Raw genomic sequence first — 21344 nt, forward strand, 5'->3', positions numbered from 1 at the left:
TCAAAAGCTAGCCTAGGCAGAGTATCTTGCAGCTCTATTAACAGTTCTAGGAATAAAACCAAGAGTATTAACATCCTGATTTCCAATCAGGTCTTTGCAATCCTTGACCAGACCAACAAAATGATTGTCCCTATCAAGATAAATGCAATCCTTCCAAGCTTGCACCAAGCGGTTACAGTCGGATTCAAACAGAACCGAGAACAGAGATAAATGCAGGAAAGTACAACTTACTCTTTTAAGTATGGTTGTAACGAACAATCTTTTTGATTTTGTGAGAACTAAAAATCACTATGTTTTTAATAAGAGCTAAAACTTATATTAATTGTTAATCTTGGTTGAAAAAATATCACTTGCTAAATTATTTTCACGGAGTATAAAATTATCAAATCTTTATAAAGAAAACATTTATATAAATTAATAATTAAATAATATACAAAAGTATATAACAACCCTTGCGAAGGCACTACACTACTACAGACTAAGGGAAAAAAAAAGGTTCAAGGTATAACATGTCAACATTTCTATCCAAAGACACTTTCATAAAGGCATCTGAAATCCAACTAATAAAGATTTTAGAGTGCAAGAAGAATTACACACTACTACAAACTAAAAGTAACACAAGAAGAGCAACAAAAACATGGCAAAAAATAACTAACCAATAACAATAAATTTCGCAAGATTGCCCAGGCTTGCAGTTTGAAAAATCCAGGCAAACTAGTAAAACTATCTACAGAGTTTGTTACAGCATGCAAACCTAAATTCCTACCTAAAAGGCTAAAACACTATTGTCATTGCTCCCTAACTCACTATTTCCACTGGTTTAGTACATTCTAATTCTCATACTCAAGTCACTGCCAATTAAAAAGCCGAAATCCACTTCTGCTTCCTCGATCTGTGGAATCCGATTCACTTCCCATTGTCTCATCCGAACTCTCACTTGGAAGGACTTGTATCCGGTCTGCATGCTCAACGATCCAATCAGTAAATTCTGGAGAAGCTGCCCATTCTGCTAGAGCCTGCTTAGTGGATTCTCTTGTGAACTCATCCCACTCTTGCTTTGTGAACTTCTTTCTGTTCCGGGTCTTGTGGAAGGTTGAATAATAATCCAGCCCTGCTTGAGTCCCAGAAGATTGTGACGAAATCCCGGAAAATGGTGATACAACACCTGCAACAGATAAATGAATCAGATAAAATAGTTTGTTTTGCAAGAAAAACATTTCTCCAGAAGCTTCATTTGTTTGAATATGTGTTAATCTATGAAGAAAATAAACATTTTATAACACTTCACCCAAGTTCATTATTTAAAAAAAAAAAAATTGCACCAAAAAAAGGCTGTTTGGACTTTGGACTGAGGGCCTATTGGAAAACACAAGCATATGATGACTCACAATAGGTCATCATATATGTAGAAGCAACTAAGTACAAAGAATTTCCAAAAACTTCAGAAGCAGACAGCAAAATTCGGAAGATTTAAGGATCTTGTTCAATTTGCAGAAAAAATATGAAATCTTTCTTGGACAAATGTAGTAATCATATATATCAAAAAATCGGAACATGAAACAATACCTCGGACAGGAGAGTCAGACCATGCCGATCTTCTAGGGCTATTCCACGATTTTCCTTTAGGGCTACTCCAATGTTTACCTTTAGGGTTTGACTTGCTAAGGAATTCTGCACGACCGTGCCTTCCTCTCATCCATTGCGGTGAATAGTAATCATTTGAAGTTTCATACCTACATTAAATCATAATGGCATATTTAGATGTGAAAATCTTGAAGGTATGAATGCATTTTCTCTGACAGACAATGACATGAAGAAACAAAAAAAGACCTTGTGCAAACTACCCAAATTCCCCACCACTAGATTTTGCCTAGTGGGTTTCTCTTGATTCTTGTACAATGTAAATTGGACAAAATTGTTTACAATGTTCAACCATCTAATCAGTGACCATTTCCTACAATATGATTCTGTGCATTTAAATTCTACAAAAGTAAAATATAACAATGCATGAAAACATCCAAAATGCCTTATTAACAAATTGTCAGCATCATGACAATCATCCAATCTATTGTCCTCAGACAAAACTACCAATATAGCCTGGCTTAAAAGTGAAAGGTGAAAAAATATTCAGGTTAGCTGGAAGAATAAATTGAATGAAAACAGGCAAATATGACAAACATGTCCAATAGAAATGATTCTGCATGAAAAAATAAAATAAAGCACAAAGAGAAGTCATACTTACCATCCACAAAGCCATTTTATGGCAGAAATAAGTTTGCATGCAGCACCACAAGAGATCAAAGCTCCAATTGCTAGAAGAGGATCAAGAGTGCTCTGACAGAAAAATGAAAATCAGAATAAATAAGGAAGTGAGCGGTATCCTTAAAAATAGTAGTATGTAACAGACCAAAATGATCAGGCATCACTACAGAAGGGTTTTAATAAACATAAAGAGTTAATTTTAAATACAGATAAACATATCCATCTCAGCACCAACTCAACTATTCGAGGATCCAACAAACTTCACCGTGAAAATCCGGTTGAGAGGGAAAAAAAAAAAAAAGCAATGACATTATTTCCAAACCATGCCACTTATAAAATTACCAAGCTATACCAATTTCACAAAATTTAACAATCTAAACTATTTTATTTTTAAAATTTATCCGTTTAGACATTTTAAAAAATTATAACAATTTTTTCTTATTTATAAACATCATTTTCACTCGTTTAGGTTTTCAAAATACTCATTTCACTATTATGCTATATTTCATTCATTTCTAAATCAAAAGGAACAAACCCATTTTACAGTGTATATCATATTTTCAATCATCTTTTTTAGCTATATTTTATATTTTATCTGTTTATGTTTAAAATATTCTGTAGCTTTATTGTTTTTTACCTGAATGACTATATCAAATGTTTCCAATTCTAAAATCCAAATATTGTATTTTTTATTGATTTATCAAGTTTAATTTATGTCGTAAATTTAATATAACAAACTGACACAATGACCTTAAAGTTAAGATATATTTTCAACAGTTAAAAACAAAGATTAGAATAATTGATAGTTGTTACAAACCTGCAAAATGAAAGTGGTTCCAATGATGCGCATTGCCCATTTCACAAACTGAGCAACTCCAGCATCCACACAACCATCTTCTTTAGAAATAACAAACCTCCTAACAATCCAGTAGCCTAAAGCAGCTCCAGCCAAGATGATGCCCAGTATTACAAAAACAGCAACCTGAAAAGCATCAGGCAAAATTATTTTATGAGAGAATTGAAGATGTCTGATACACAAGCCAAATCCCATAGGATGAAAAATTCTCAGTTGATGATAATATATGTCCCACAGACAAGCAAAAATGGCCAGGGTTCCAGCAATCCTCAAGAATTATGCAGCATTAAACAGAGGACCCCAGAAAGGGGAAGAGAGAGGTGTAAAGTGATAGATAGAGGGTAAGTGGGTAACCATGGATCAGGGACTAACCATTGGTGAGTGATGGATGGAGCAAGCATCAAGGTAACAAGTATGTATAGAAAGGGTGAGATTGTTCCAGAAAATTTAATTATTATACTGGAAAAGAGGAAGTGATTTCCACCTCTATAGCAGCTAATTTCTGTTGACCAAAAATAGTTTTTGCCAACCCAAAGAGTAATAAAATATTGTGTACCAAAAGTTATTATAAATGAAAAAAAAAGCAAGCACAATAGGTTTTGAAGATCGGAAACAAGAGGAAGAAATTAAAAGAATGACTCACTGACTGCAAAAACAAAATGTATAAAATGAGTTCCAAAATGTTAGCTTATCAATTATCATACATAAAAAATATGTAGGTCTGAAGAAAAAGCTAACAAAAAGGATTAGAGATCCAGACGTGTAAATAGCTGTTAGCCATTCATCATGCAATGTATATGCACTGAGTTATCTAAAGTAGAAAGGGACTGGTATACTTACTGGATTGTGCATCTCTTCACTCATCCCAAGACTCTGAAAAATTGAATTTAAGATCAAAGAAAATTGGTGCAAAAGGAATGACCCAACTCCAACCTGAAACAACACAAGTAATAATATTAAGAGCAATAATCTATGCATGAAACATGAAAATCTGAAGCAAACAATAGCAAAAATTAAATCAAACTCACCACTGAAGTATACAAGGTAAGGTAGAAGATATTTTTTCTTCCAGTCGGCATTAATTTCATGCCCTACATCATATAGAAGAAATTAGTCAGAAAACATGGCAATTGTCAACCAATCAAGGGAGACTTGGAAACAAAAATGAAACCCATATATGAAATGAGAGTAATTTATATACCTGAAAAAGAAGGATTATGATGACAAGAAAGATCCCTATGGCCATTGAAGTGCTATAATAAAACGGAACCCATCTGCTAACAGTTGGAGCCAACAACAGCAGTATCAATCCTACTGCAAGACAAACAAGGCGCCATTGCTGAAAATCTGCAACATTTTTTATAACATACAAAAATTAGCACCAAAAAGTATACAAAAAAAAAAAAATCACAGATAAGAGACAACAAAAGAGTGGAAGAAACTAACCTTCTTCAATAGCAACTATAACAGAACCCGATATTTCTCCATTGATCCTCACATCAACATATCTAGTTTCATAAGGTGACATAACAGCATTCCAGACCCCCTTCTGCACACCCCTCCATTCATCCTTCTCACACTGACACCATCCAAGTGTATCATTCCTGCACATAACGTCGCATATAAGAAATGGCAATTTCAAATTCACAAGAAGTACATGCAATGACAGCAAATAAGGCTTAATTGCAGTTTTGGTCCCCCACTTGCTCAATTTTAACTCCAAACTTCTTTTCACAAATTTGATCCTCTCAACAATTTACAATTATGCAATTTTAGTTCATCTAATACCTATTAGCTTATAATAATAGTTAGCAGAAACACCGGCATGATACTCTAATCTAATGAACTGTCATGTCAGTATTTCCATTAAACATTGCATAATGGATGTACCAAAATTAAACCATTAAAACAGTGGGATCAAATGCAAGCTATAAATCCGCAAAATTGATAAACCATGGGATCAAAAGTGCAATCAAGCAGCCAATAAATAAAGAAAAAACAATGTCCCCAAAGTCCAAGTTGCGTGCTTACCTGTGGAAACAAACCTGAATTTTGCTATGCAACTTCTCCGGGATCGAAACGGAGGGAGCCAAAGTAACACGGTACGAATTAGCGTAGCTCCCAAGTTTCAGTCTCGAGGTGCCCGAAACTAGAACACGCTCGCACCGCAGAGCGTCCCTGACACCTTGAGAACCCGAAGAAACACCGGAAGGGGAGAACTCCAAAACCGGCTTTTGAATATCAACACCTAGGAATAAAAATAAATAAATGCAGTGAAAACGCATTTTGAAAAGGGGAGAAGGAAGGAACCCTAGGAATGATTAATAAGTGATGATGAGAAGAAGGGTGTGGTTCTTACCTTTGAGTGTGAGAGGGGTATTATGGGGATTGGAGAGTGAAGAAGAGAAGAAGAAGAAGAAAAGGAGAAAGAGGGAAGAAGAAGAGAAGGATCTCATTTGATTTGGGTTTGGGTGCGTTGCGACAGTGTTTTTCTCTTACGCGGGGAATTTGGTTTTGGAAATGCCAGTACAACTACAAATACAGCCCGTGCCCTTTTCACTCCTTGCTAGATTATTGCCGATAATTATTACAGTAATTAGTAATTACTTCCCATCTCAAATATAAAAAAATACATTCTTTTCTTAAATATAAGGAAATTTTAATTTATTTTATTTTATATTTAATATTATTATTTTTAAAATTTCTTTCATTTTATTAAAATATTAGTTTCAATAATTTTTTCTTATATTTGATAATGAGTTTTAATGAAAGATAAATTAAAAATAATTAATTAAAATTAATATAATTTAATATGATTAAGTAACTTTCTTAACGAATGTGTCATATTTTTTTTCTGATATTTGAGACGATAAAATTAAATTAAATTTTAATTTTTCATTTAATTTCTATAGGAGCAATAATCTCTTCTCTCTTTTGACCAAATAATCTCCTCTTTCAATACTTATTATTTAAAATATTTCATTTTTAGTCTTTATATATTTATTTATTTTTTATTTTTTTACTTCTAACTCTTTAAAATCATCCAAAGTTTTTTCAAATTAACAAAAATTAAATTAGTGGAATTTAAAATTGAATCAAATCATCTCTAAACTGTAAAATCGACCCAATAAAATTGAAAATCATAAAACAAAAAATCTAAAAAATTAGATATTTTTTTATTTGGTTTGATTTCCAAATCTAGTTTAAAAACTGAAACAAATCATATATTTTTTTAAAAAAATTCATGATATCATCCTATTATAACCAACAATGTATATTAAGTTTGTTGAATCTTATTATAAATACTTTAACATTCATATTAATTAATTATGATTCAATGAAATCTTTTGTGTATACATTTCTAAATTATTTTTCAATTTTTAAAAAATATATTCACTATCCTCTTTTTAAAAACAAATATTTATCTTTCTTTATTCTTTATCACCTAAATCCATATTATTGATTTTTACATATCTATTATTAGTTTTTTTGAGTGGATATTCATTAAAATAAATAAAGGTATTTTTTATAATTTTATTTTTAAAATTAAACTACCCCTTCCATTCCATGGCATAGTTATTAGTTTATTTAGTTAATTAGTAGTTAAATAAAAGAAATTGGTAAGTTGTTACTGCAAGTTCGTTAATGGATGAGTATGATACAAGAAAAAAAAAAAAAAAAAGAAGATACTTCATAGTTCATACAGCAACCATAAACACAAGACAAGGGAAAAGATATTTAATCAAATTTTATTTTTTGTACAATTTTTATATACTTAATATTATTTTTATCCAAAGGCCGCAAGCAACCACATCCAAACCAAAAAAACCTCCAACGACATTACAGCGTTCAATCTCAAACCTTCAAACGACGGTCACACACAACACAATCCATGCCATTCTGAAACGCTTCTTCTTTTGCTTGAACGACCGTCGTTTCGTTCCGAAATGGGGACTCTAACGAGTTGCAGTTTCATGCCTCTGAACTCGGAGTTTCGCCGCGCCTTCAGGGAGAGGATTCAGTGCCACAAGCTCACGCGCTTGAGGGGCACCTCCTGCTTCTTCTCACGCGCGCGAGTACCCAAATGGGGCAAGTCGAAGCTCCCCAATTTCGATAGCCTTAGGAGTTTTGCTACTAAGAACGACAACAGCGACGGCGACAAGGACAACAGCAACCACGTTGGAGCCGCCGGAGAGGAAAGTGGCGGCGACGATTCTAAATCAAATGTTACGACGACGATGGCCGAAGAAGAGAGAGGGTTCACTTCGGAGAAATCGACGCCTCCTTCCACTTCTCACAGGGTGAGTCATTATTTGCAAAAACAAAAAAAATGATTTTTGAATTCATTGCTAGGATTCGTTTATTTATGTTTACGTAGCTTCAATTCAATTTGTTGTTTTTTTATTCATATGAAGGAGTTGAACTCCGAGAAGTTTAGAACTACTCACATTCTGCTGCTCAACCTCAATTTAATTTAATTTATTTACTGTAGAATTATGGAACTCCTGTAGTTTGTTTGAAAATTGAGATTTAATAATCATATGTGGACAAAACCTAATGACAAATGTGGAGTAAGTAGCCACTTTACTTCACAATTCACAGTCCTTTCCTTGAGGACTTTTGAGGGGAGTTTTTTTAAAGGGCAATACTTTGATGCACTTCTTTAAGTGATTTTGGTGTTGTTCTCCGATGAGAATTGGAATTTCATCTTGGTAATTTGCGTAACAAAGGTTTGCATTAAAGGTCAACATAGATTATTGAGGGAAGACTCCAATTTTGATTAGACAATAAAACCAAAAGCACTATGCATGGACTAATTGGAAGTTGACAGCAGAGTTTGAGTGCTATAATTTCTATTTAGTAACACATATTCTGTTGCATTTTATGCATGTGAATTGTCGGTTGTGATTATTGATTGTCATGTTTGGCATCATTTTACTTCTTCAGTCGTCTTTGTCGTCGCTTGGACCAGCATACAACACTTTTCAAGTTGATTCTTTCAAACTTATTGAGCTCCTTGGGCCTGAGAAGGTTGATCCTGCTGATGTAAAGCTGATCAAGGATAAGCTTTTTGGGTATTCGACCTTCTGGGTGACGAAAGAGGAGCCTTTTGGAGACTTGGGAGAAGGCATTCTTTTCATTGGGAATTTAAGGGGGAAGAGAGAAGATGTTTTTGCCAAACTCCAGAATCAGCTAGTTGAGGTCACGGGTGATAAGTACAACCTTTTTATGGTGGAGGAACCCAATGCGGACAGTCCTGATCCACGTGGTGGGCCACGTGTTAGCTTTGGTTTGCTGCGGAAGGAGGTTTCTGAGCCAGGGCCGACGACACTTTGGCAATATGTCATTGCATTGCTGTTGTTTCTCCTAACTATTGGTTCCTCAGTGGAGCTAGGAATTGCATCTCAGGTAGGCTAGTGATTGATAGCCTTTGCACATCAGACGATGATTGATAAATGTTTGTGAGCAACACTGTTTCTATAGTCTCTCTCTCTAAATGTCAATAATTGCATTGCTGTCTTCTGTCATTTCTCGATATTTTGTTGATGCCATGCTTTTTGGTTAATCAGATCAACAGACTTCCTCCAGAAGTTGTGAAATATTTCACAGATCCAGATGCTGTTGAAGCTCCAGATATGGAGCTTCTATTTCCATTTGTTGACTCGGCTTTACCTTTAGCATATGGTGTCTTGGGGGTTCTTCTGTTTCATGTAAGCATTTCATTTTTTTTTTGGCATTTTTTTAATATAATTGTAATAAAATTGAATTTATCTTCTGCATTACAACAAATTGGAGTGAGTTTCATTCGAAGAATAGTCTGGGATTCTCGTCTTTTGCTTTTATTAGACTTAGTTTCTTCAATATAGAAATGTGGGATTTGAATGATCTAATAAACTTACTACTGTTTAAACTATTGGCTTCATCAAGTAAACTTTATGTTGGTGGCTTGGTGCAAAGTAATTTGTGCAGAGGTGCTGTGATGAAGATGACACCTATGATAATGGATTATAAGCAAATTAATACCCTATAATTTTTAGTCTCTATTCTCTCCTTTTCTCTTCTTTTACCTAAACTCTATAATTTACACAATACTGTTATGCAATCTGCCATAAGAATCTATCTATCTATCTAGTATTGTTGCCAACTATGTTGATTGACTCACTTTTGGCAATGTATGACAGCAGTCAGAAGTTTCTGTTAGTTTGCAGATTCATATAATCCACTTTTATACATATATTTGCTGTCAAATGTTGTACAAGTAGGAATACCTGCAACATGTGCTGTGTTGAAGGTCACTTATTTATTTATTTTCTATGCGACTATGCCCAATGGCCCGATGCATTATTTGTTTAATTTTCTCTCTATGTATTTGTACTAAATTCCATAAATTTCCCTTATTGCTTCTTTGTATATATTCTACCTGATGGATATGACTATATGCAGGAGGTTGGACACTTTCTAGCAGCATTTCCTAAACAAGTAAAATTAAGCATACCTTTCTTCATTCCAAACATCACACTTGGCAGCTTTGGTGCTATTACACAGGTGAGATTATCAATTTTTTCTTACCAGTCACTTCTGTATTGAATTTGCGACTATTGGCTGAAGCTATTATAATAACATGCTTATAGTATTAATGGTTTGGATAGAAGTATGGTACTTGATAGAACATTATGGCGGAAGTTGATCCATGTAGCCGACCCCACCTAGTGGGATAAGGCGTTGTTGTTGTTGTTGTTGTTGTTGTTGATCTTTTGCATAGATTTACAAGTAACTCATTTATTCAGATCATGTAAATATAATGCATCCATTTACCATTCAAATAGTCATCAATAGTATCTTTTAACTGTGTATCTATTCTATTCTATTGCTACTAAATATGACAAATGCTATGACATTGTAGTTTAAATCCATCCTTCCAGATAGAAGTACACAAGTAGACATATCACTTGCAGGTCCCTTTGCTGGTGCTGTATTATCATTTTCGATGTTTGCTGTTGGTCTTCTTCTCTCATCAAATCCAGATACAACAGGAGATTTGGTGCAAGTACCTAGCTTGTTGTTTCAAGGTTCCTTGCTTCTTGGATTGATCAGTAGAGCAACCCTTGGTTATGCGTATGTCCCCTTCCTTCCACAATTTTTTAATGATTAAGAATATAATTAGCTAAACATAAGTCCAGTGCTTGTGATTTTCTGTCATTAATTTAGTTAATATACAATACTTGGATGAAAAAAATGGATCATTACATTTAGGGGATTTTCCAAACTAAGCTGTTTCTAAGTGTTTGACATGACTTATTGTAGCCCATGGTTTTAGGTAGTGTTTGGCCTGGTACTATTTTTAGAGCTTAAAAGCTATTTAATGTTAAAGTTTTAATAAGAGCTTTAAATTTTAATATAAAATTGATTGGTAATTTTATAAAAGTTACTTTTAAGTTGAAAATTGTTGGGTAGTGCTTCCTTGGATCTTGAGATTTGAAATAAATGCCCTGTTTGGATAAATTTCCAATAAACATGGTATCAGAGCCTGTAGCCATCTTGGTTCTCATCTATTCTAGTAGGCTCGTCTATTTTGGCAGACATTCGTGGAGGGGGGGAGGTGTTAGGAAGTCTCAATCGTTTGTCTCAACTCTTAGGGTGTAGTTTATATATCTATTGGACAACTTCACTTAGCACCAATTGATTTTAAGATGAAATCTAGTAGAATTAAACTTCTCCCATAAGTTAAAATTAGCTCATAATCTATTTTATAGAACCTTTCTTAGCTTCTACAAAAGTTGATTTTAAGTTTTTAACTTGTATGAAAGTTAATTTTAACTTATGGCAGAAGCTTAATTCATTTTACTTTTTGGTTTTCTTCTTCTATAAATGTTTCTTGAGAAATTTTATCCAAATAAACCCAAAGAAGGAAAAGGAGAAGTAGAAGCCAAAAGCTCCGAAAACGAGCTTTTTTAATAAAAACTCTTTTTTTCAAACTTTTCTTTATTAAAGAAGCTACTTTTTTAGAAGCTCTTTTTTCTGAAAACTTTGTTCAGTCCAACTTTTCCTTTTCAGAAGAGAAACTCAAAATAAGTTGGGCCAAACACTACCTTAGTTACTTAGTATGTAACTTGGAATTGATGCTTATGTATGTATGTTTTTTATTCTGATTGCTATTTCCTAATGTCAATGTGCAGAGCAATGCATGCTGCAACAGTTCCAATTCACCCTCTTGTGATTGCAGGCTGGTAATTCAACTCTTCCTCCTGTAATCTAATTTACTTTCATTGACAACAAACAGACTCTTCTTGATCAGTCATTTTCCGTAACATATGCCTGCCTTTTTTATTTAATTATTATGAATTTTCAGGTGTGGCTTAACCATACAAGCTTTTAACATGCTTCCAGTGGGGTGCCTTGATGGTGGAAGAGCAGTGCAGGTATCTTGTTTCACCTGTTAAGCTTTAAGTGGTGAAATATACATTGCTTACTATATTTTTCATCCCTTAAAGTTATTTGGGACAATATTTAAGTTACAGGAAAAATATTGTCTGTCTATATTCAATTTTAAACTAAAATCTTCTCAGCATTCATCAATCCCAATTATGGTAATAGGAAAGCAACATAATGCAATGATCATTTAGGGCCTTAGCTTCATTCAACGACAATGTTTTGAGAATTTTTGAAATTGTAGTAGATGCCATTCTTAGGAGTTAAAGCTCCACTGAGCTGATTTTTGATAGGTAACTATTTCAAGGCTAACTGTGGGGCACCTTTTTTAAATTGGGGATATAGAAGGGACCTAATTATTTGTATTTGTCCCTTTAAACATGCTTAATATTAAAAGGGAAGGACATTATTATGACATGGCTTTCCCCATTTCAGATTGTAATGAGTAAAGTAGGGATCCAGGGACCCTTTTACATGCACTTGAATAATAACATATATACATTGTTATGGTAGTTTGGTATAGGAGGTAAAGGGAAGACTTTGAAGAATAAAACTCTCTATGTAAGATTCATGCCATGATTTCTAGGTTATTAATGATGATTGATGACTGTTTCGTACATTTTGGTTTACCTCCTCTGTCCACAGGGGTTGCCTAAGTTCAAAACTCAAACCAGCTTTAATTCATATTTCATATATACTTTTTATGACATGAATTATAATAATGATTTGATGTTATGAGGTGATATTATATTGAGCTTACGTATAAAATTTACAACGTATGACATGGACATGTATAAGTTTTTGTTGGAGGATGTGAATTTGTACTCTTTGGTTCTCCTTCTATGTGTCCCCAGGGGTCACACAAGTTCAAAATTCAAACCAGCTTTAATTCATATTTCGTATGTATTTTTTATGACTAGTGATAATGATTTGATGTTAAAATGTAATATTATATTGAGCATAGGTATAAAATTTACAACCTATGACATGGAGATATATACAATTTTTTATTACAAGATGTGAATATATTGAATTTGCACACATGAATATTCTCATTCATATGATTAGGCATCTTAATATTGCTAGCATGCAAAAAACATCACCCTTTTCTAATTTTTCTAAATTATCTAATTTGATGGGGTGAGCGTTATAATTAAGGTCCTTAGTGCTGTAAAAAGAAAATGCTAACTCTGTTACATGTTTTTGCAGGGTGCTTTTGGAAAAAATGCGCTAGTGGGCTTTGGTTTAACAACATATACATTGCTTGGATTAGGAGTGGTAATGTCTGATCTTTGCTTAGATTAAACAAAGCATATATATAGTTGTTCAATAACATTGTTAAAGCTCAACCATTATATAATTTAGTTTCAGAGTCATCATGGGTATTTATCACCAGTCTTTTGTTTATATTCCAATTTACTAACACTCTCTCTAGGCCCTTCCTAAAAGGAAATAGGGCATGCGTGCACTAATAAAAAAGTTGGAGTCCCTAGTTCCTCATTGTTTAGTCATTTTCTTGATTTATTACAGTAATTTATAATTTATTGTTTTCCATTCTTTTTATTATTATTAAAGTTGCATTTTTTTTTCTTTTACTCTTTTCAACAGCTTGGTGGACCTCTTTCACTTCCTTGGGGACTTTATGTTTTGTTATGTCAGGTATGCAAATACTTGTCTTGAATTTGAAAGGAAATGATGAAGTTAATTGTTTTTGCAATTATTTCTGAAGAGTGTTTTTTTTTTTTCTTCTTCTTCTTCTTCTTCTTTTCTCAGAGGGCACCGGAGAAACCATGCTTAAATGATGTGACAGAGGTTGGAACATGGAGAAAGGCACTTGTGGCAATTGCTATTTTTCTTGTTGTCTTGACTCTTGTTCCTGTTGGGGATGAGCTTGCAGAGGAACTGGGTATAGGTCTTGTAACTGCATTTTGATGTTTATTTATGTGTACACTAAGGCCATTTTTAATTAAAATTGAGTAGTGAAATATATATATATATAGGTAATATCGTTACCAAAGAAGCCCAATTCAATTACAATATATATGCGATCCCTCGTAATAAAACCTTCCTTTACTTTATTAGGCAAAAGAAATAATTTTTGGGAGAAAAACGTAAAACATCCAATTTTCTCCTTTGCTTTGAAAAGAAGATTGAAAATTATCTTTTTCCCAAAAAAAAAAAATATCGAAAATTACCATGTCTATTCTTATTAGGGAAATTGTAGTTTAGTTTGCATAAGGTCGTTTTATGGTGGCCTTCTTGCTGTAGAGTACTAGCATGTTTCGATACCCTTGGAGTGTCCGAAAAAGAGTACCATTTGGCATTATATTTACTTCTCATGTTTTGGATAATCTTTGGAGTTTAAAAGGTAATCTTTCAAAGAGTAAATATAATTTTGAAAAAAAGATGTTTCTTTTAGCTGGAATATATAGGTTATTCATTAGTTTATCATCTTTTGAAGATAGCATTGATTTTACTTGTTGTAACAACAATAGTAGAAATAGTCTTTTCTGATATGAAAATTATGAAGAATAGGTTGCATAATCGAATGAGAGATGTATTGATGAATAATTGTCTGCTCACTTATATTTAAGAGATATGTTATATGGGAGATGTATTGTTGAATAATTATCTCGTCACTTATATTAAGAGATATGTTCAATAACGTTGATAATGAATTGATCTTTTAATGATACCAAAATATGAAATCAAATAGAAGACAATTGTGAGCTATGTGATTTATTAGATTAGCTTAATTAAAATTTAGCATTCATGTCTTTATCTTTGCATATGATAATTATTATTATATTTATTTTTAAAGTAGTTTGTCCCTACTATCTCTGCTCCTAGGTTTGCCCGTGACTAGAATCATACAACCCTATACAACCCTATCATAAGGAACAATCCTTCCCTCACCCAATAGCTAATACAAGGCATTCTTAACATCCAGTAATATCCTTTCTGTTAAATATAATATAACTCAAAGGGGATAATATAGAGAGAGAAGTAGAGAAAAATAAAGTTTAGAGACAAGAGACAATGATAGTTATGTGTATTTTTTCCAAGAAGAGTAGTTTATTTATAGATACAAAAGATATTTAGGAAGTTACAAGAGATAAATAAAAATAAGGATAAATCATAAAAGATAAAGAAATATATGAACAAGTGAACAACCACAAATAGATTATTATTCATAACACTTCCCCTTGGATGTTTAGTATCTAAGAATGTCCCCCATTAAAACCTTATTAGGAAAACCCTATGGGATAGAAACCTAGTGAAGAAAAAAGAATACATCATCCTTCAATATGTTATCACCTGACTCATTAAAAATTTTATCAAAAAAATCCAATGAGACAAAATCATGATAAAGGAAAAAAATGAAGAACATGTTTATTTCTTCTCCTCATGCAAATAATCATCATTAAGATGAAAAAATCCAATTTTGTGAGTCAATTGCTCAAAAGCTTCCTTGATAATGACTTTGTAAAGAAACCTTCTAGATTCTCATGTGAACAAACTTATTGAACATTTATATCACCATTCTTTTGAAGATCATAAATAAAAAAAGAAGTTTGGTAAAATATGTTTTGTTCTATCTCTTTTAATGTACTCTTCTTTCGACTGGATAAACACATGTAACACTGTCTTCACATATGATCATCGATACTATTTTTTCTCATGTTTGGCTAAATTTTTGCATGATTAGTTGATGTGCCTATTTTGGCTTGTTTAAGATATTATCATGAAATTGTTGTAGCACCTGATGTAAACTTATGACATATCATTAAGAGGATTTGACAAATAACCTCTAAAATAATGAAGTGATTTTAAGGATAAAATTCAATTATACATAGTTAATATAAAGATTTTTATGCTTATTAAAAAATATAAAAAGATGGTTATATTATCAACTTTTAGAAAATATTTTTGACATGATTTTTAAAATAATTATAATAAAAAATATTTTATTATAACGATAATTTATGATTGAATAATTGAATTAAAATGTAATTTTTTATATTATAAGTAATTCTAATTAAATTTACATTGTCCCCTTTAAAAGTATTTTTCCTTTTTTATGCAAGCAAAATTAATTCTCTAAAATTTTTTTCTAGAACAATTTCTAAACACATTGTTTTTTTAAAAACCTAATTGCTTCTTGAGTCTCCTTAAAATTCAAATAAGAAACAAAATTAAAATGCATGTCGTCAATGCGGCCATTTTTAATATTGTGATATATTGTTGTTATTAATTAGTAATATTTTTAATATATATATATATATATATATATATATTTAAATTAAAGTTAGAATGAAATGTTTTTGAAAAAAAATGATATGCCAAAAAGTATAAAGATTGTAATAAAAAGTATAAAAAATAATTTGATTTTTTTTTTCAAACTACTTTTTGATGAACAAAAAGAGTTTGATCCTATCTATTACTAAAAAATATAGATATCTCTATTTTTATTTTCCTTCACATAACACATGGATGTTACTCTTAGGCGGTGCTGTCATATCCCATGTATTTATTATTTATTGTGTTGTTCTCTTTCTCTTTTTCAGTTTTCCAAAATTCTCATCTTTATTCCTGTGTAAGCAAATTGTCAACAATATAAGATAATTGAAGCCATATAATTGGATCAACAATTTATTTATTAAAAAATGAATAAAAATAACTTATAAATTTTGATAGTTTTACTCTCTCTAATTATAATTTAATAAATAAATAATAGGTACACAAATTATATTTTTATTTAATCATAAAATTATTGTATATGATAAATTTATTAATTTATATAATAATTATTTTATAAGTTATAATTATGATTGATTAATGATACAAAAACTTTTACAAAAATCAAACTTTTGAATTAATTTTCATATAAAATTTCTTATACTACTAAAATTGTTGTATCTATTATTATATCTCTGAATTTGAATAAGGAGGTTATTCCGTGATATTAGACCGTCTTATCAAACTATACTCTTTTATATATTTATATACTCTTTTAAATTGGTGTTTTTGCTAACCTACTTTTATATATTTACTATATAGATTAAATTATAAAAAAATATTTTTAATGATGAGAAATCACTTCAAATAAATTGTGATACCATTAACACAAAAAATAACATAAACTAAAAATATATTTTAAAAAATTTGTAGGACTAATAAAAACAAATTATTTTTTGAAGGTTATAAGTTAAATTTAAATTTTTTTAATGTTTGATTAACTTTCATATAAAATTTCTCATACTACTAAAACTGATCTATCTATATTTAAGGAGTATTAGAAAGTCTGGTGATATTTGAATCTCATCAAACTACTATATTCTTTTGTATATTTATATACTCTTTTAAACTGCTGTTTTTGTTAGCCTACTCTTTTATATATTTACTATATAAATTAAATTATAAAAAATATTTTTAATGATGAAAAATCACTTAAAATAAATTTTGATACCATTAACACAAAAAATTTATATAAAATTATTTTTAATGATGAGAAATCACTTCAAATAAATTGTGATGTCATTTACACAAAAAAATCTATATAAAATTATTTTTAATGATGAGAAATCACTTCAAATAAATTATGATACTATTAACACAAAGAATAAGAAAAACTCAAAATAACTTTTAAAAAGTTTGTAGAACTAATAAAAAAACTATTTTTTGAAGGAATAAAAAAAATAATTATCAAATTTTAAAAAATTCCCTACTACTAAAATGTATAGGAAAAGAAAATATTTATAGTAAAACAAACAAACTACTACATTAAGGGTGTGTGTCCTTTACTGAAAAAAGAGTATAAATGAAAGAAAAATTAACAATAAAATAACATGGGACTTATGGACCCTAAAAATTAAATATTTTATATTAAATACTATATATTTAAAAAATATATATAATATTGTTTATATTTTAAAAAATAAATTATATGTTAAAATCAAGTTAATTCACGAAATATCAAACATTTTTAAATTATATAAAATTGATGAAATTTTTTGTTTTACTAGAAAGCTGGGGAGCAGAAAAAATGTGCTTTGGGTTAGTATTCCTGATTTAGTAAGCAAATTTAAGTATCTGATAATTGTTAAATAATTGTATTTTGATAATAGAAAATAAGGCAAAATTGTCTTTAAAAATAATTATTTGGCAGTTATTTGCGCTTAAATATTAAAAAAATGATGTTTTGTTGAATTTTGGCTGCAAATATAAAAGCCGGAGGCGTAACAAGCAAAAAAGTCAGGAAAATTGAAGAAAATAAGAAAATCTGAAGTAGGCCCAACCCAATATGTAGCTATAAATAGAGAGTCACACCATTAAGAGACCCCTCTCCTTGGGTTTCATTCACTCCCTTTCTTTCACCCATCTAAAGCCCTTCAACGGTGGCCTATACATGCATTAGTTTTAAGAGTTAGTCCAGAGGGTAACGTTCTAGGCAGATAAGGCAAATCGGTTCCTAATATCATTTTATCTAGAATTTATCTTTTATCTTCTAATTTTATCTTTAAATATCTTGTTTTTTCTTTTCTCTTTTAATTTTATTTTTAAATATCTTATTTTTCTTTACCTTATCTTCTATCTTTCTTTATCTTTTATTTTAAATTTTTATGTGTTGCTTTTAAATTGAATTTGTTAATCTAAATACAAAGTCTCTGTGACAATTTGGTACACTGCGAACGACTTAACGGTATCATTTTCTCAAAAGATATAACTCCTTTCGAACCTTTTTTCTCGTTAAAATTGCCCACATTATGACCCCGCCCCAGAGTGTTCTTCTTCGTTCACAACACTTGAGTCGCTAACTTTTCATTCTCCAATTCACCACTCGCTTCATATGCACGCACAGTTGTTAAGGTTTGTGCTTCTGCTGTTCAGTTTTTGACAAATTGTTGCTGTCGATTTTGGAATTATGATTCTGTTGTTTGGGAATATTTTGCGTTTAGCCTCAGAAGAATTATTTTTTTCGGTTTGCTTCTTTAGTTTTATGTTTCTTTTGTCTATTTTTCTCCTTTCAATATTTACTAATTGATCCTCGTTTCTTTGTGATGCTTTGGAATTTTAGACAAACTTGACACAAGCGCACCATATAATCAACATCTTGAAGAGCTTGCTGTGTTGTTCCTTTTGCCCCCCCTTCAACGAAACTGTACTAATTAAATAAGATTTGTGATTTTTTGTTCAAATTAAAATCTCCATGGAAGGTCGACAGATTCTTTCCAGATTCTGTCCAAAATCATCTTCAGTGTCATCTATTCCAATTGTGAAGCAGCAATACTCTCTAAAGTTCCCTCTTTTACCTTCTTCATCGTCGCATCTTTCTAGTCAATCTCAGAATCTCGATGTTCCTAGCAGAGCTGTCCATCCTATCAGCATTGTGCACAAAGAAGTGTGTTCTAGTTCTTGGAGGAGGATATGGTGTAGTAGTAGTAGTAGTAGTAGTAGTAGTAGTAGTAGTGCTGCAGAACCAAAGGAGGGCCATGAGGTAACGGCTCAGGTCACGGTGGGAAGGAAAAAGCTAGCAGTTTTCGTGTCTGGTGGAGGATCCAACTTCAGAGCCATTCACGAGGCCTCCAAAAGGGGATCACTTCATGGAGATGTTCTTGTGTTGGTCACAAATAAAAGTGGTAATGCTCTGTCTTACTACCCCTTTACTTTCATATTTGCCCTTTTGTGTCATCATTTTGCTTAGCTAAATTCTTGCTTAGTTGATATTACTCACTTGATTAAGATTTGCATGCCTTCAAGGATAATATTTATTACTCCCGTGGCTAGAAGAAGCAAGCTTCTTTGTGTGACATGAGATGTTTGGTCTATGTTTTGATTTACCTTTTTATTTTGAGCCTTGGTTGACTAAAAATTCCTTCTTTGTTCTTTCTTTCTTTTATTTTAACACCAGATTGTGGAGGTGCGGGGTATGCAAGAAATAACGGTATCCCAGTTATATTGTACCCTAAAGCAAAGGATGAATCCAATCCAAGTGACCTTGTTGAGACACTAAGGTCAGATGCTTCTTTACTTCATATTCTGCAATCGTATTTAACTTTATGTGGTTAAATTATTAACATAGAATACATTTTTTAATCAGGAAATTCAAGGTTGATTTTATTCTTTTAGCTGGATACCTCAAACTTATACCAGTGGAATTGATCCGAGCTTACGAAAGATCTATATTCAACATTCATCCATCACTTCTTCCAGCTTTTGGAGGCAAGGGCTTTTATGGCATGAAAGTGCATAAAGCAGTAATTGCTTCTGGAGCAAGGTTTACTTCTCTTGAAATATCTGGAGCATGTTTCTTCAGTGAAACACTGTTGTAGTTGGTTCTTGATTAGTTATCTGTGCTTTTTTTTTTTCCGTGTTGGTTAGGTTTTCAGGTCCTACGATTCATTTTGTTGATGAACACTATGATACAGGGCGTATCCTTGCACAGCGTGTTGTCCCTGTGCTTGCCAATGATACTGCTGAAGAGTTGGCTGCAAGGGTTCTCAAAGAGGTAATGACAGACTATATCATTTATCAGCTCCAAAAAATGGTGGCATTTTAAACTATTGAATAGTTTTAATCCTGAATGAAATTCAAAAAATATATTTGTGATATGAAGCATTCATGAACCTTGACATTTTTTGCAATCAAAAGGCTAGCAATTTCACTGACTGCCAAGATGGACTGAATTGATCACTGTTTATTTTTATTTCCAAATTTAGGAGCACCAATTATATGTGGAGGTGGTGGAGGCTTTATGTGAAGAGCGTGTGGTTTGGAGGAAAGATGGTGTTCCTCTCATACAAAGCAAAGAAAACCCCAATGAGTTTCGCTGATAATCATTGATATGGTATGAAATTCACTTTTAATTTTCTTTGAATGTTGTAAAATTATTTGTATATTCTACCTCATCTTTTTATTATGATTAAGCCTTACAACTGATGGGACTTTTGTTTCTGTTGTAGGGGATTTTGGTTGGAGGTTTTGCTTATGAAATCTTCGCACTTACCCCAAATACAGTTAATGAATTGTAATTATTAGGTAGGTAATTTCTGGTGCACTCATGTTGTCCCAAATCCAAAAATGTAATAACTAGGAAGTCACAAACTTTTTCCTGATCTGTTCTGCTCAAACTGTTAATGTGCTCTCGGTGGATTTTAAAATCGTGTCACTGGTCATATTTTTGGAGTCTTTCATTCCGCTTACAAGATTCCATTTACGTATCATGATTGTTCTCCAAAATAAAGAAATTATCTACTGCACTATTTGGATAAGAATTTTGATGTGCTGTTAGACATTTTATCCTAATTTATAATTACTGAGTCTGTAGAGCATAAGCAAATGGAACTGTCTCTGAATGCCAAAGCTTCTACGGCTATGCTCCTGTCCTTTGCTACCCATTTATTTACAAGTATTCTCGTACTACTTTAGTTAAACTGATTGCGTTCCAATTAAGAACTGATTCGTAATGTGGAAAGTTGTCATTCAAGGTTATTTTTTCACTTTCTTAAAAAGCAAAATCCTAAATATCAGTGACACTATTAAATCCGAGTGCAAAGAGCCAAGGAAAACGTTAACTCTCTGAATAACGGGATATGAGACTATTTTAAATTAAATCTCTTTTTTGAAAATGTTCAGATTCGTATCTCTTTACTAGTGTAAATAGAAGCCTCTGCTCAAGTGGAAATCATACTAGACATAAATTAGAAAAGCTAGCTTAACAATAGATTGGTCACGGTGTGAATAGTGTAAAGTCTTCACACAATTGAAATAAAATTTTGTTGTTTCAAGAAAACAT

The 21344-nt window shown here is 31.8% G+C and overlaps 3 protein-coding genes across 3 annotated transcripts; 2 read left to right on the plus strand and 1 right to left on the minus strand.

Moving 5' to 3' along the window:
- Positions 1 to 518: 518 nt before the first annotated feature.
- Positions 519 to 5639, minus strand: LOC114389617. Its single transcript, XM_028350325.1, has 10 exons — positions 5478 to 5639; positions 5150 to 5366; positions 4565 to 4722; positions 4320 to 4465; positions 4147 to 4209; positions 3959 to 4051; positions 3080 to 3244; positions 2243 to 2334; positions 1567 to 1733; positions 519 to 1165 (listed from the first exon to the last, which is right to left on the minus strand). The coding sequence occupies exons 1-10, from the start codon at positions 5572 to 5574 to the stop codon at positions 849 to 851; spliced, it is 1515 nt and encodes a 504-aa protein (XP_028206126.1). The 5' UTR covers positions 5575 to 5639; the 3' UTR covers positions 519 to 848.
- A 1269-nt stretch (positions 5640 to 6908) lies between these two features.
- On the plus strand, positions 6909 to 13568 carry LOC114391005 (probable zinc metalloprotease EGY1, chloroplastic). The gene is made up of 10 exons (XM_028351990.1): positions 6909 to 7419; positions 8066 to 8527; positions 8689 to 8829; positions 9563 to 9664; positions 10023 to 10234; positions 11296 to 11346; positions 11469 to 11538; positions 12758 to 12826; positions 13157 to 13207; positions 13322 to 13568. Exons 1-10 carry the CDS (start codon positions 7066 to 7068, stop codon positions 13478 to 13480), a joined length of 1671 nt encoding a protein of 556 aa, XP_028207791.1. The 5' UTR covers positions 6909 to 7065; the 3' UTR covers positions 13481 to 13568.
- A 4634-nt stretch (positions 13569 to 18202) lies between these two features.
- On the plus strand, positions 18203 to 20854 carry LOC114390102 (phosphoribosylglycinamide formyltransferase, chloroplastic-like). Its single transcript, XM_028350787.1, has 7 exons — positions 18203 to 18418; positions 18627 to 19188; positions 19461 to 19563; positions 19650 to 19826; positions 19931 to 20057; positions 20269 to 20396; positions 20512 to 20854. Exons 2-6 carry the CDS (start codon positions 18759 to 18761, stop codon positions 20380 to 20382), a joined length of 951 nt encoding a protein of 316 aa, XP_028206588.1. The 5' UTR covers positions 18203 to 18418; positions 18627 to 18758; the 3' UTR covers positions 20383 to 20396; positions 20512 to 20854.
- The last annotated feature ends 490 nt before the right edge of the window (positions 20855 to 21344 follow it).

The sequence above is a fragment of the Glycine soja genome, chromosome 16 (genome assembly GCF_004193775.1).
Source record: "Glycine soja cultivar W05 chromosome 16, ASM419377v2, whole genome shotgun sequence".
NCBI lineage: Eukaryota > Viridiplantae > Streptophyta > Magnoliopsida > Fabales > Fabaceae > Glycine > Glycine soja.